Source organism: Schistocerca gregaria, chromosome 1 (genome assembly GCF_023897955.1).
Source record: "Schistocerca gregaria isolate iqSchGreg1 chromosome 1, iqSchGreg1.2, whole genome shotgun sequence".
Classification (NCBI taxonomy): Eukaryota; Metazoa; Arthropoda; class Insecta; order Orthoptera; family Acrididae; genus Schistocerca; species Schistocerca gregaria.
Genome location: NC_064920.1, coordinates 204,845,716 through 204,861,149, shown reverse-complemented (window position 1 = coordinate 204,861,149; position 15,434 = coordinate 204,845,716). Strand labels below are relative to the sequence as shown.

At 39.3% G+C, this 15,434-nt stretch overlaps 2 protein-coding genes across 5 annotated transcripts in view; one reads left to right on the top strand and one right to left on the bottom strand.

The window, feature by feature from the left end:
• Positions 1-2,235, bottom strand: part of LOC126336941 (G protein-coupled receptor kinase 1) — a 1,003,538-nt gene extending 1,001,303 nt beyond the window's left edge. The window contains exon 1 of the mRNA XM_050001122.1: positions 1,808-2,235. Within this exon, the coding sequence (XP_049857079.1) occupies positions 1,808-1,920 (113 nt within the window). The 5' untranslated portion in view covers positions 1,921-2,235. The remainder of the gene's footprint in view (positions 1-1,807) is intronic.
• Positions 2,236-4,039: 1,804 nt separating this feature from the next.
• The window catches only part of LOC126336924 (HEAT repeat-containing protein 6), a 65,041-nt gene continuing 53,646 nt past the window's right edge, over positions 4,040-15,434 (top strand). Inside the window, exons 1-3 of one of the 4 annotated variants that reach the window (XM_050001081.1) lie at positions 4,040-4,373; positions 4,599-4,987; positions 11,707-11,952. In XM_050001081.1, the coding sequence (XP_049857038.1) occupies positions 4,817-4,987; positions 11,707-11,952 (417 nt within the window). In that variant the 5' untranslated portion in view covers positions 4,040-4,373; positions 4,599-4,816. The other 3 variants (XM_050001109.1, XM_050001101.1, XM_050001092.1) reach the window with 3 other exon arrangements.

Below are 15,434 nucleotides of genomic sequence, written 5' to 3'. Positions count from 1 at the left end.
AGACTTCATGAAGAAGGCACGCGCAGACAGGTGTGAATTTTACCGAACCAACGTTCTGTTAAGCTTGAAATATACTGGCAGGATCTCAGGTTCCGGAGAAATTTAAGAACTGTGAGACGATTCTTAAATACAACCTATATTAGAAAACAGACTAAAGAAAGGAAAGTCTACATTCATTGAGTTTTTAAGGAATTCATTTGACTATAATACAATCTTTGATATTCTGAAGGTAGCACGATCGACGCATACTTTCTTTTCTTTTAAGCCAGCAGGCAATTCGTGTCCGTATAATGGTTCTCACATGTTGTGACATTGAACAATTAAAGTTGAATGACCTCCCCACCCCGATCCACGTATTTCTGTGTGACAGGTGGAGTTAAATTAGTGCGAATAGAATTACTGCTATTACCATTGTCCATATTTAGAGGACAGGATAACCAAATAGCGCCTGGTCAGCCAGTTTACAAACGGGAGAAAATAGGGCATATCCATTTCCCACTGGACAGTGTATAGTACAGTAATGTAACGTTCAAACCAAACTTTGTGTTGACTCAACTTCAAAAGAGATTGAAGTTGTTTATTATGGATTTTGTTAATACCAGCAGTTTCTCTAACACTGTGGCAGTGAAGCTATATTTGTACACAACGAATAAGGAAGCCTTTCGAACCGAATACTTGTTATAACTCCTCGTACAATTTAAAGAAAAATATCAGAATCAGGAAATGGTGAAAAAAAGTGTTCATTAGCGTGACATCATGCAACTGACAGGTATCATCTACTAACCAAAATAAATGCAACTTTATCGTAGCGCCCTATTCATGTCCTTTTATTCTCCGGACTCAAATGCATGATTTCAAGGGGACTATCAGCAAAATGGTAATTTTTGGGGCCTCAGGAGTACGCAAACATTGGCCAAGTCATCGAATGCAGTCTATGTGAAAGATTTCTTCCACCCCGAAATGTTATTCAAATGTGTAGCTTTTGGCTCAGGAAACAAATATAGATGTTCCTTGCAGCCATTTCTCGCTGTTAGTGAATAACGATAACTCAGATTTGTCGATAGATACAGGACTACCTTCCTCATTGGATCCACTACGTCACCTGGTTTATCCAGACACCTTGCTTCTCTCTCCTAGAGCCACTGATGATGAAAATAACATACTAGGCTTTTGGATGCACATATTAGCTATAGATGTTTCTGATATTATAGTTCGCGTGGATATTGGAAACTATTTACCGTTCATTCTGATGTGTTGGTGTTCCTTAGGTGTACTTCGAAACAGGAGGCAACTTGTGCTTCCATCCATCATTTTATGAGCATTTAAGGCTAAAGAAACAGGCCACACTTTAGTAAAACTGTCAGTGAATACTTTTAGTGTAATGTCTTTCTCCTTCGTCCATAACACAATTTTGTTTCGCGCTTCCCGGCGAAGTACTGACTGCAAAATGCTCGTGTCTTTCACAGGGCTTAGAACAAAATCAGCCTGTGGTTCTCCCACAACTAAGGACCTGCCTCTTGAACAGAGCTAAAGAGATACGTGTCATGTGGATTACATTCATGCTATGTAACATGTACACAAACCATGCGTGACTCTGATGTCAGTTCCCGACAAAGAGTATGAACTCGCAATAAATTTAAACTAGTTTTTAAATTTAAACTTCAGAACGTAAGTGACTTTTCTGCCAATAAATTACAGTCGTAATTGTACAGAATAAACTGACACACATATAAAAACACATAAGCGCACCGTCATTCCAGGCATTGTCGTCATTGTCAGAAGGGTGATTGCTGCCTGCCTCACGTACCTTGGGTCGGGAAGGATTATTTTCTTACTGGCTCGGGCTGCTGGCGTGCATTTGCTCTTTTCCATAGCCATCAAATAGCTCACGTCCGCGAGCACTGCCTCCAGATCCGCCATTTTGCGTGCTTTTTCTTTTCACCTCCTATTTCACTGCACACACGGACACTTCCTACAGCATATTGTCAATCTAACACCGGAAAAATCATCAGTAAAACTAGCTACGTCCGCGCGTTTCCTTTTTAGATCACCGTGTGTTCCCGAAGTTCGTCGCCTCATTCATTTGAAAAGTGATACACAGTACCGTAACATTTTGATGTCAAACAAGACCTTCCCACTTCCACAACAGATTGCTCACTGACCGGTTAGGTCGACCACTTTCCTCCCTTTGGTCCTGATTGGTTGATTTCTGAAGTAGTTCACAGTGGCACCTACAGATGTCAGAGGAGCGGCAGACGTCAACAGCTGACAAGGGGGCGCGGCCAAACACGCGGTACCAACATAAATTTCTTGATTTCAAAAGTCCCTAGGAGAAAAGAGTAGCATTCTTTCATGTAGAGTGAATTCAAACCTTACCATAAAACTAGCACATTTTGTACGAATAAGTTCGCGTGCCTGAATGACTGTTCGCTAAGCGTTGCACACAAATAAGTCACTAATACGTCTACGGTTCCTAACAATGACGTCATACAGCGAACTAGTAGTTGCTTTGGCAGTGGGCAATTTTAGCATAAAACACAATTCCAGTTCAGAACATATGTTATAGACAGACAGAAAACAAGGAAATAGAAGTTATTACTAACGATTTCAGTAAAGGCACCTATGTCTAACGAGCAGTGGTCGCTGCACGTTCATAACTCAATACGAAAGTGGATATTATATTGCAGGATCCTTTTGACTATCTTTCAATGTTTCGACGTTGGACGCAGTTAAGCAGTAAAATATATCGCGAACATTGATATTCATTCTTCTGTTGATCAGAGGTACCTGAAATACATATGTCTGTGCTTTCGTTTCAATGTATGCGACAAAAAAGTTCATGTAGTTGATGGTAAGATGAAACACAAGAGGAACAATGTATGTGAAGACGAACTATAAGGATTAGGCAATTGACTGACATTGTATACAAAACGCGAATCGTTTAATCCTGCATATAAATAGTATGCACATGCTTCAGAGAAGTGAGAAGCACACTTTTACGCATTTGTACGGCGACTACAATTTCAAAGCATTGGCTGTTTTATTAGTATAGAACAAGCACTTTATATTGCTGCTTCTGGTACCAACCAAATGTCACTTCTTTTAAAAAGATACATATATTATGTTTGTTAAGAGAATGTTTTAATATAGGGTAATAATTACTCCTAAAATAAATTTCATTTTAGTTCTTGGATCTGCGTCACAAGCAACATAAAACATCATAAGTGTCTGTCACACTGAATTGAGTATTTCACAATTTTCAAGATAATGAATTAAGAAGTTTAGGGTCTGGTACTTTCAATACCGCTGGAACTTCGGGCTTCTTTTGTATTTAGGTACTGTGACTCAGAGAGAAAAAAAATTAATAAAATGTTATAGGCCTTATTTTCTTATCCAATCTTTGTGCCTCTGTGATACCTGAAACAAGTTATTCCTTTGATATGAATGGACGTAGAAGAATATATGAAAACAACTGCACGTATTGTAAATGACACTTTTTAAAATTACAAACATTCAGTTTTCGTGAAAAATGCATCATTTGTACACACAGAGATGGACATTTTTTAATACTAAATAAGCTATGAATGAATAAATGAAATGAAATTTTTTACACAATTGTGTTCAAAATTTGTTTTGAGTATGTTGCGCTGTAGAAGTTCGCTTGGAAGCCCTTACACATCCTCCATAAAGTACCGATCTCTCTACCGGTGATTTTCACATTTTTGGAGTCTCCAAGAAAGACATTCGTGACTGTCGATTTGCTTCGGAAGAAGGGGTGCACATCTTGATACAATCTCGATTCCGTGGACAACTGCAAACATTATTCTTTGAAGGCATTGACCGGTTAGTCTCACAGTGGGATAAATGTATTAACAATTGTGGCGATTACTTTCGAAAAAATAAACAGCTTACTTATTTTTGCATCTATCTCGTTTTCATTTGACTGCTCCTTATAGGATTATCACACGAGTGGCTCTATACTTACGTTGTAAGATATTACTCTCTGTAGTCTAATAGTTTTGTTATGGATGCTTATCCTTACTTCGGTATGTAAATGTGACTGTATATGGCCATTTAAATCAATCTGTATCATTTTTCCCGTTATAGTACAGGTACCAGTTCATACGGTTACTTATATTGAGACATGTCTCACACGACTAATGGACATAAATCAGAACGATGACCTGAGATTCTGTAAGTGATTCTGCAGAAACAATGGAAAATTGGAAAGTGATGCACGATAACATCGGACTCCTTCAACTTGTGGCAGTATATATAGGGTAAATATGGTGTAATGAAGAGTGGGATTTGTTCTTGTAGGAACAGTTTCTGCCTCTCTTATTCAACATACGGATCGCAGGCCAGAATACGTGGTATGTAGAAGTTACCATGGTATTATCCGAGCTCTTCGGAATTACACGAGGGATAATCATCAGCAAAATAATGGATAGTATAATGTGTTTATGGCAAACGTATTAAGAGTTCATAATTTACTATTTTGTTATTTATAATTTCTAGGTGAATAACAATGCCATTCGTAACTAATTTAAAACATTGAAGAAACATGAACATCATGATCATACAGATAAGATTTTCAGGTTGTTTGATTTCTGCAGCATACCGATAATACCATAGGTATATGCACATTGAAAATTCAGATGATGTGGTGTGTTTCTGTTTGTTACTTTGTTGTGTATATGTTGTCACCACAGAGGTCCAGAAAACAAAACACTTGGTGGTACTGTTCCCATAAGCCACTGCGCCCAGTGTTAGTTTGGGCTGCGCGTAAGCGTATACACTTTACTATTGTGTCGTGATGGACTTGTGTGGTGAGTGTGACACTCAAGGAGTGAAATTCAATAGCTTATGTGATAAATTAACGACATTGTTTCATGGAAGAAGCCGAGGCGATCGGCAGTATATCAATTCTTTACTTGATGAATTTAATTCGCTGGATTTTAAGTCTGACATTATACAAAATGCGGAGGTAAGATGTAAATGGTCGAGTGTTTTATTGTTTGCATGTTGTTAAAAAAATTAATACATAATAATCACTGTAAATAAATTAGGTTAAGGTTGCGTATTTAACCCCCTCCCTCTGAAATCTTGGTTGTGGCTGCAAAACGGGGTCAACTGAATCTGACTATATTGGATGTTTGTTTCGTTCCGCGACGTGATGATAGTGGTGTACAGAAATTTATGACTTTATCATGAAATTGTTTAAACATGTAGTTAATGCAATATCAAAAAACTAGAGAAAGAACTTTCACACTGTGCAATTTCGCACAAATTTCTCTCTTTGGAGTAACAAAATATATCATAGTTGGTCGGGAATGCTTATTAGCTAAGTCTTAGCGTGAATTGTGTGAAGTTTATAAGCTGGTAGCAGAACAATGTGCTGAATGGCGTTGTCTAATGAAGTAAAGGCAGTATAGCATTTCAGATGCATTATTAAAGTAATTGCTTTCATGTAGATAAAATGCTGAAGAAAACAATTCTTGCAGAGAAATTCACATTAACAGGCTGCTCAGTCTTGTGTGTAAGAATGATTTTTAATGATAGGAAAGCCACCTGAGTTTGTGATTTGTTTCTGATTCTCTCTGTGTTAACGACGTATTGAATTCTTCCTTCTATTACATTTATTAATTGGAAATGAGTGATTATTACATACTCTCTTTACACATTTACAAAACATTTATGTGAATATAAAACGACTCATTCCACGTAATTGCATTTTATTGCCCAAATGATCCATATAACATGAAATTAACTTGCTCAGTGCAGGTGTAAAAGGATGTTTATTTAAAAATGTGTTTCTTTCGTTTTACAAAAATTATAAATTGACATAAAATCTTATATTCTGTATGTGACTTTTATTTTATTTTGTTTAAATGTTCTTCATAACACTTAAACTGAACTGCTGTTAAAGTTAAGATACTGAAGGTAACATAAGGCCTGAAGTGTTGAGAGGAATTTCACTTTTTAGAGCAAAATGGGAAGCTGGTACTGTGTGTAAAGGGCCAATAACCAAATCTGAATTTAATAGGCCCACAATCTTGACAAGATGGTTGCCAACAAAAATTCCCAGCAACTTTGTCCATTGAGAATAACTTTTTCACTACTGTGGTCTCTGTTTTTATTTGTTGTTAATTATAGATATTTTTTTAGATTTTGAACATATTTGAATCTTGTTGAGTGTATTACATGTTGGGTTTTTTGAGTTAATTGAACAATTTTGTGTACAAGGCCATTCGGTTAAAAGTGAATGATTAAACTTAGGCAGTGCTCAGTCTGAAAGGTATCTGAACATAGCAGTGCTTTTTTAAGCATGGATGGTCCTGTTAAAACGGGTATACCTTTACCTTCCTTCAATCCATGAACTAAATTACCTTGCTAGTTATTGAAGGACCTACAGTTTAACATGGATTTTGAACCACAATACTACTATGCTTCTTTCACATGTAGATTTCATTGCCAGAGGTGGAAGAAACTGTAAGTGACAAAAAAATTTTTTGGAGAATTGAGCCCTGAACATTTGGCTTGTAGACCAACACTGGGCCGCATGTACACTGATCAGCCAGAATGTTATAGTCACTGGCCAGGTAGCAATGTAAACCTGTCCAGGTGATAGCAGCATCACCTGGGGAAGAATGACTGCTGGTCAGTCGCACACACAATGCGTGTGGTATCAGTGAGTGTGATGTCACTGTGTAGAATGGGAAGGCACATAATCTATGTGTTTTTGACAGAGAGCAGATAGTGATGGCCTGGAGGCTTGGCATGAGCATTTTGGAACAGCATGACTCGTTGAGTGTTCGAGGGGGTACTGTGGCAAGTATCTTCAGCACATGATGAAACCAAGGTGAAACCACATTCAGGTGTTGGGGGTTGGGTGGACACCCTTTCTTACAGGTGTCAGATGTCGTTGCCTGGGCAGACTGGTAAAACAGGATAGGTGGTGAACTGTGGCGGAACTAACATCAGACTTTAGTGCTGAGTGGAGTACCAAGTGTGTCTGATCACACAATGCACAGAACAGCTGATAACCCAGGCAAGTACCAATGTTAACACCTAGACATTGGCAACTATGACAGGGCATGTGACCATTAGCACTGGCAGAGCATTGTGTGGTCTGATAAGGCCCAGTACTTTCTTCTTCATGGGAGGGAACGAATCTGTTGTCTTCTAGCAGAACAGCTCCTTGAAACCTGTCCTGTGGGACAGAGACAAGCTCTTGCCAGCTACATTATGCTCTGCATAACTTTCACATGTGCATCTATCAGTCCATTGGATCTTGTGCAAGGCGCCGTGATGGCAAAGGAATATCGTACACTGATTGCAGACCACCTACACCACTTCATTGCAATCATGTTTCCTGATGGCAGTGGTAGTTCTAAATAAGATAATGTACTGGTACCCCAGCTCACCAGATCTGAATGTGCCCAAACACGTCTAGGATGTGATTGAATGTGTCGTCAGAGCTCATCGCCCCCCCCCCCCTCCCCCTCCCTCCCTGGAATTTACGGGAATTAGATGAGTGGTATGTGCAGATGTGGTGCCAGCCCCCTCCAGCAATCTACCAAGGCATCATTGCTTCCATGCCACAATCTGTTGCTGCTGTTATCTGTGCCAAAGTTGGAAATATTGGCTATTAGGTATGTGGTCACAATGTTGTGGCTGATCATTGTATATTATTGGAAGTTACTGGAAAATGTACTCGGGCCCTCTGCATGACTGTCACACACATGGAACATTTGTGTACGTGAGAAAATGTAAATGAATGTGTGGGTACTATGTACCATGACATCTCATTTTGATATGTCCAGTCAGCGATGGTGAACAAGAAGATATTATTCAGGTTGTCTGCTGATGTCTGGAACTGGTTTGGTTAGTATACACATAATCTGAGTTTGAAGGTATTTGATTCTTATTACTTTTGGGAAAATAATCAGTTTTGTAGTGGAAAAAAGGAAGAAATGTTTTACTAAGAACTGCCTAACATTTTCAGTTTTGGTGAGTGTCTTTAAAGTTCATTGATGAAGCTATTATCAGTTACCCTCATGATAATCAAGCAGTTGCTTCTTTCATTTGGGAAAATTGACCAGTGAGAGACTTTTGGTTGAGGAAATGCTACTGTGATAAATTTTGTGGTTTCCCTAAATTATGTAAAACAATTTTTAATGTGTATTCAACAGAGCTACAGCTGATTTTCCTATGTGTTGTCTGAAAAAGCTGAGTACATGCCATTTTTTAAATTCTCCCATGTAGCGAAAATCCTTGTCAATACTAGGAGTTACATATCAGCAAACCAGTCAGTGAGTCATTTTCGTACATTTTCATATGAACTGAAATGTTGCTAAACTAGAGGGTTTCCCAGTGATGCAAATAGATGATAATCTGATGGAGCCAAGTCTGGAGAATAAGCCGCATGCCTTAGTATTTTCCAACTGAACACCTCGATTGTTTCCCAGACCTGTATAGCTGTGTATGATGGGGTGTTATCATGGAGCAATATGTATGACTTTGTGTCGCATTCATCCAGATTCTGCTCATTTTTCAAGTAATTCTCGACTTAAATCAATAATTTACTGTCAGCAGCATTGAGTGTTAACAGTTTCATCAGGTTTTATCAGCTCATAATAGACACCCTTCTGATCACAATAAACACAGAGCAATGTCTTCTTTCCAAAGTGATTTGGTCTTACTGTGGATGACGATGATTTGCCTGGATTCACCCATGATTTACAACACTTGGGAGTCTCAAAATATATCCATTTTTCATCACCTGCCACTATGCAATGGAGAAATGACTTTATTCTGTATATTGTGCGTGGTGTTTCACAAGTGGTCTTTAAATTTGCTTGCTGTCTTTCATTCAGTTCATGCCAAACCCATTTTCCCACTTTCTGTACCTTTTATATTGTCTCCAGACTTACTTTTTTTGGTGATTTCCTGTGCTTGTCATTTCTCACGATAAAATCAACACTTCTGAATTTTTTGAACCACTCAAAACAGTGTTTTTTCCCAAGAACATGTTTCCTGAAAGCTTTGACAAGCATTTGATGTGATTCTGCAGCAGTTTTCTTCAAATTGTAACAGAAAACCAATGCTGTCTGCAAGTTGTAGTTCGTATGTGCAAAACTTGACATGCTTATGGTTCTGAAACAGATGCCAATCTATAGAACTTGGGTTACTGTGTGTTGACATTTGTCAGCAGCCGTTACATGAAGCAGAGGGTGCTGCGGACATGGTCTCAGAGGCCGTGCACTGATGGCTAGCACCACCTATAGGGAAATTCTGGTTTCATACTTCTACACTTGGTAAATACAAAGTGTAACTAAATTTCCTTTACAGACTTTGAGAACTTGTTGTAGCAACTAAGACAGTTAAGTTTAGCATAGGAACTCATGTTTGGAAATCAGCCATTTTCACACTACATCCAGAATGACACAACATACACTCCTCTCTGACTCCTGCTGCTTGTCATCTGGGTCCACTTAAAAAGAAACTCGATGTGCCAACTACTGACATCACTACCTTACAGTACCTCAATATCATGTTCTGGTACATGCTCGGTCCTCCATCATCTGCTCCAGCCATAACTTGTACCAGTAGTTCTTACTTGGTTGGCACAGGGATCTTTTAAATGAAGGAGTTCATGTGACCCCACAGGTAGTAGCCTAGTAGGTTCAAGTTGGGAGAACATGCAGGCCAAGTAATTGGGCCACCACAGTCTATCCACTGTTGCCCAACTCTTTGGTGTGGATGATCTCTGCCCGCATATGAAAACTGAGATGGTGTGTTATCATGCTAAAACTGCATGTTTTGACGTAGATGCAGTGGCACATCTTCCAATTGGCCATCTAGTAAGCCGTCAAGGAACAGAAATTTTATGGTACCCATGAGATGTAGTGTTAAAAGGCATTGCCCCATCACCTTTTTAACCAGGAACTTTGCCAAAATGTTCAGATTATCATTCCTGAAACCCATGCGCTGTGAGGCATGTTGGTTTTCCTCTGTCCACATATCACTATTGTGGGAATTGAGAATACATTCCTTGGTGAATCTGGCTTCATCCATGAACAGGTCCGCTGTGAGCAGCCGAACTCATTCACATGACAGTGCAAGAACCACTTCCAGAAGTGGTCTACCGATGCAATATCTTGTGATTGCGTTGTCTGTACATTCTCGGGGTGGTATGGGTGTAGCTGCTGCTCATGTAGAACAAGGTAGACTGTTTGGTAATCCACATTCACCATAACTGATACATTTCTGGTACTTGCTGTCACTTCCTTTTCCACTGCATGGATACACCCTCTTCAAACTAGGGTGTGCAGCACTGTCATGGAGCACCACAGTCTGTGCTGGCACTGGTGAATGCACATGTCTCCAAGGCTTTCAAGTTCACCGTAGCAAAGAGGGAGTGCAAAGGTGTCTGGTGGTGTGGAAAATACTCCACATATAACTGACAGTCAGCACTCCCATTGCACCAAGCTTTTCCATACAGTAACTTCATGTTGAGGTATCTGCAAATGTGTAGCTGACTGTGGTCAACAGCAACATACTGAAAATGAAATATACCAATACAACTTGCACTCTGTACTAATGATTATTACTGTCCAGTAGTACAGTATGAAGAAAGACCACAAGCACAACAGCAGTACAAACCTCTCTGGGCAGATCACAAATTCAACCGAATGGCATCTAAAGAAATCAGTAGTAGGTATGGAACATCAGATGATTGGCAAATAATGTATGTAACACCCTAGTCAGTGATGTCGAAAATGCAGAATATTTGAACATGTGCTGCAGTATTTAGCATGTATTGGGAAAATAGTAAGTTTCTGGGCAGGAGTTCCAGGCTTACGCACTGCTCTTGCTGAGGAATGGGATCACTCTTGTAGAAAGCATTCATTTGGAACAACTGAAGCATTTGATACCTCTCCAGCCAGCCATTGTGGCTGAGTGCTTCCAGGTGCTTAAGTCTGGAACCACGCTGCTGCTACGGTTGCAGGTTCGAATCCTGCCTCAGGCGTGGATGTGTGTGATGTTCTTCGCTTAGTTAGGTTTAAGTAGTTCTAACTCTAGGGGACTGATGACCTCATATGTTAAGTCCCATAGTGCTTAGAGCCATTTTGACCATTTGATACCTCTCCAACAATTCAGACACCTTTCGACCTAGCGTAGGCTTTAGGCTACTCTACAAATCAGTATGTCGTCACATCTGAGACTTCATAGGCTTCAGTGTACATCACAGCTAAGTTTGTCACCACAATCTACACTTCAGAAACTAACACAGATGCAAAAGAAGTGTTATCAATTTTCTACACTATTTTTATTTACGTACATATGATGATATACAACCAAATCATCATGATATTGTGGGATGAAGCTGACATCCAGTATTGTTAGATCTAGTTGACCTGTTTGTTTAGTTTATTTATTTATTTGCTTATTGTATTTTTAGAGTGTTAATTTTTCATTAAATGTATTTCTTTTTGTTACTTAAAATTAAATCAAGATTTGTGGGTGTTATTTGAATTACATGTTGCAGCTGTAGTATGTTGGTTTTTTTTGCATATATTTTGAAGAACTGCGACTGTGAAATTGTTTAACAATATTTTTTCTTAGTACTTCTTCAGGTAAGTCTCTACTACTATGTTTTTGGATTGTCAATATATAAAAAAAAGTTAATTTTGGTTCCAGAAAGCTGTTTTAATTGTAAATCAGTGCTGTTGCATTGTTCCTTCAAATGACACCTTTTTGGTTGCTAAAGGATGCCAGTTGTTTAGCAACCTTATTTTGAAACAGAAAGTAAAAGTTGAAGGAAAAACATTGTTACTAGCAATAAACTGGTGTTTAGAGGCAGTCAAGTACTGTTCAGATATTGCAATTTTGGATATACTGGGTGCCTTGGAAGTGCTACTGTATGGGAATGGAAACATAGTAAAGGTATGGTAACTTTTATTCCTAATCATGTGGATGGCTGTCATTAATTCAAAATATTTTCAGTGCTTGGTCCCACACAGCTTGTCAAAAATTAAGTTACTAGACCAGTGGTTCCTCGTGTTGTGCTGTGTAAGCATGGCAAGATTGAGTTAATGACTGTCTAACATAAGGATGTAAAGTATCCTAGTAACTAAAGCTTAATTCACACAAAACAATTGTAAAGTGCCTTTCCGTTGTAATTTTGTCGTAATTTGACAGTGAATCTTTGAATACTATTGGCTGTTAAGCAAATAAATAAAAACTGCATGAGAGAATTTTTATATGGTGGGATGTCATACTTCAATGATTCGTATGTGTTGTTGGCTGAGTATGTGTGTTTCATACTTACTTCTGTATTGTCTTATATAATGCCATTGCACTGCATGTGATATAATGTTGGATGGCTTGAAGTTATTTTCCTGTAAGTTGTTAGACTAATTTAAAGGGTAGCTATTGCAAATATGTTTTTCGCTTGATATACAGTTTTTCACATAATATTTGCTGCTTATGCTTATAACAAGTTTAATTTAATTATGTTTGTACTCTGTACTTCTAAAGTGTACAGCTTAACTAGAGATATAATGCCAGTGCAGCATTTTTATTGACAAAGTTTTTTCTTTGATCGGTATTGATAGTAACATGTACAATATGTTTAACTTGTTATTTTGAGCAAGTACAGCTTTTATTGGGTATTGCTCATGGTTCAGATGTTAAAAAATCTGAGAGTTGTTCCAACAGTTTACAAGTCTCCAGTGATGGAGTGATTTGTATTATTATATTATTGATGCATTGGATATTCTGAGCTATATATAAATTTTACATACCGAATTCTGTTTTTCAGTTTCTGATCCTGTAGGTTTGTAGGGTGAAGTAGAATGTCATTTATGTATGCTGTACATAGATACTGTAATTTAAAAACATCTTGTCTGTATCCATAATGAATTTTCACTCTGCAGGTGTGTGTGTGTGTGTGTGTGTGTGTGTGTGTGTGTGTGTGTGTGTGTGTGTGTGTGTGTGTGTGTGTGTGTGTGTGTGTTGATTTGAAACTTGCTAGAATATTAAATCTGTGTGCCGGACCAGGAATTGCACCTAGGAACTTTGCCTTTGGTAGGCAGGCATTCGAACAACTGAGCTGTCCAAGAAGTCCTGCAGGGTATGCAGGATGATTTTTTGAGGTTTGTAGGGTAGGAGGTAATGCACTGGAGGAAGTAAAGCTGTGCAGACAGAATGTGAGCTGTGCTCAGGTAGCTCATTTGATAAGAGCACTTGCCTTTGACAGGCAAAGGTCCTTGGCTCAAGTCTCAGTCTGTAACACAGTTTTAATTTAGCAGGAAGTTTGAAATCAACACAGACGCTGTTGTAGAGTGAAAATTCAATCTGAATACAATTATCAAGGCTGTGTCTAACATCCTTCCTTCCAGGCCTGCTAGTCCTGCAATTTATGCAGGAGAACTTTTGTGAAGTTTGGAAGGTAGGAGATGAGGTACTGGCAGAAGGAAAGCTGTGAGGGCAGATCATGAATCGTGCTTGGGTAGCTCAGTTGGTAGAGTCCCGGTCCAGCACACAGTTTTAATCTGCCAGGATGTTTCTTGTAAGTACATTATTCATTTTTGTAAGGTTTCAAAACCTTTGTATTTAAATAAGTTCTGTTCATTTGTGATTGATTCCTCATGATGATTGATAGCACTTGAAACTTGTGGCAATAATGAAGATTTTCATGTTGACAGTGTTCTATGATTTTTAACAGATTATTTACCTATTTTGCATGCGTGTGATATTTGATTCTGTAGTATTATATAAGCTTAATATGAAGGAATTAAAGTTTGTGTGGGTTTTTAATAACAATTTCTTTTTAATTAGTTTGACAACAAGAACTACATTTACGATATATGATGCAAATTGTTGTTTGTAGGCGAATGAGGTAGTTGAGTGTTGTGCTAACTTCTTCTTTGCCTCTTTTTTCCATTTAGTGCCCATACTAAACACACAATGTCTGCTTTATAAAAGTATTGAAGATTAACTATCTGCACTGTTTGTTTTCTGTTAATATTTTTTGTCTACACCCATGCTCATAAATTAAGGATAATGCTGATACATGGTGAAACAACACCCTGGTGGGCGGTTTCCGAGTTTAAACCACCTCGGGGTATGACCATGCGGTGCATGTGAACTGCGGTCGTCGCGCGGTGGCGCTGGCAGCTGTCCACATACGCAGAGGTGTGTTGGTGCATGTCAGAGTACAGTGCAGCGAGTAAGTGTGCAGATGTTTTCAGATGTGCTAACGGTGACTGTGTGTTTAAAATGGCTCAAAGAACACACACAGATGAGGTTACGAGGGGTAGAATACTAGGGCGACTGGAGGCTGGTGAACACAGCAGATTGTAGCACGGGCCCTCCGTGTGCCACAAAGTGTGATCTCAAGATTATGGCTACGATTCCAGCAGACAGGAAACATGTCCACGTGCTACAGTATGGGACGTCTACAGTTTACAAGACCACAAAAAGACCGATATCTCACCACCAGTGCCCACAGACTGCTACGGAGTAATGCAGGTAGCCTTGCTCGGGACCTTATCACAGCCACTGGAACAGTTGTCTCCAGACACGCAGTATACAGACAACTGAACAGATATGGTTTAGTTGCTCAGAGACCTGCAAGGTGCATTCTCCTGATCCCTGGCACAGGAGAGCCCGTAAAGCCTCGTGTCAAGAACACAGTACATGGTCATTGGAATAGTGATCCCAGGTTATGTTCTTGGACGAGTCCAGGTATAGTCTGAACAGTGATTCTTGCCAGGTTTTCATCTGGCGTGAACCAGAAACTAGATACCAAGTCCTTAATGTCCTTGAAAGGGACCTGTATGGAGGTCATGGTTTGATGGTGTGGGGTGGGATTATGATTGATGCTTGTACAACCCTATATTTCTTTGACAGAGGAACTGTAACAGGTCAGGTGTATCGGGACGTTATTTTGCACCAGTATGTCGACCTTTTCAGGGGTGCAGTGGGTCCCACATTCCTCCTGATGGATGATAATGCACGGCCCCTACCAAGCTGTCACCATGGCGGAGTACCTTGAAACAGAAGATATCAGGCGAATGGAGTGGCCTGCCTGTTCTCTAGACATAAACCGCATCAAGCACCTCTAGGATGCTTTGGTCAACAAATCGCTGGATGTCTTTAAACCCATAGGACACTTCAGGAGCTACGACAGGCACTATTGCAGGAATGGAAGGCTATACCCCAGCAGCTGCTCGAGTACCTTATCCAGAATATGCCAACGCATTATGCGGCCTGTGTACGTGTCCATGGTGATCATATCCCATATTGATGTTGGGGTACATGCGCAGGAACAGTGACATTTTGTAGCACATGTGTTTCAGTACAGTTTTCTCAACTTATCACCAATACCGTGGACTTACAGACCTGTGCTGTGTGTGTTCCCT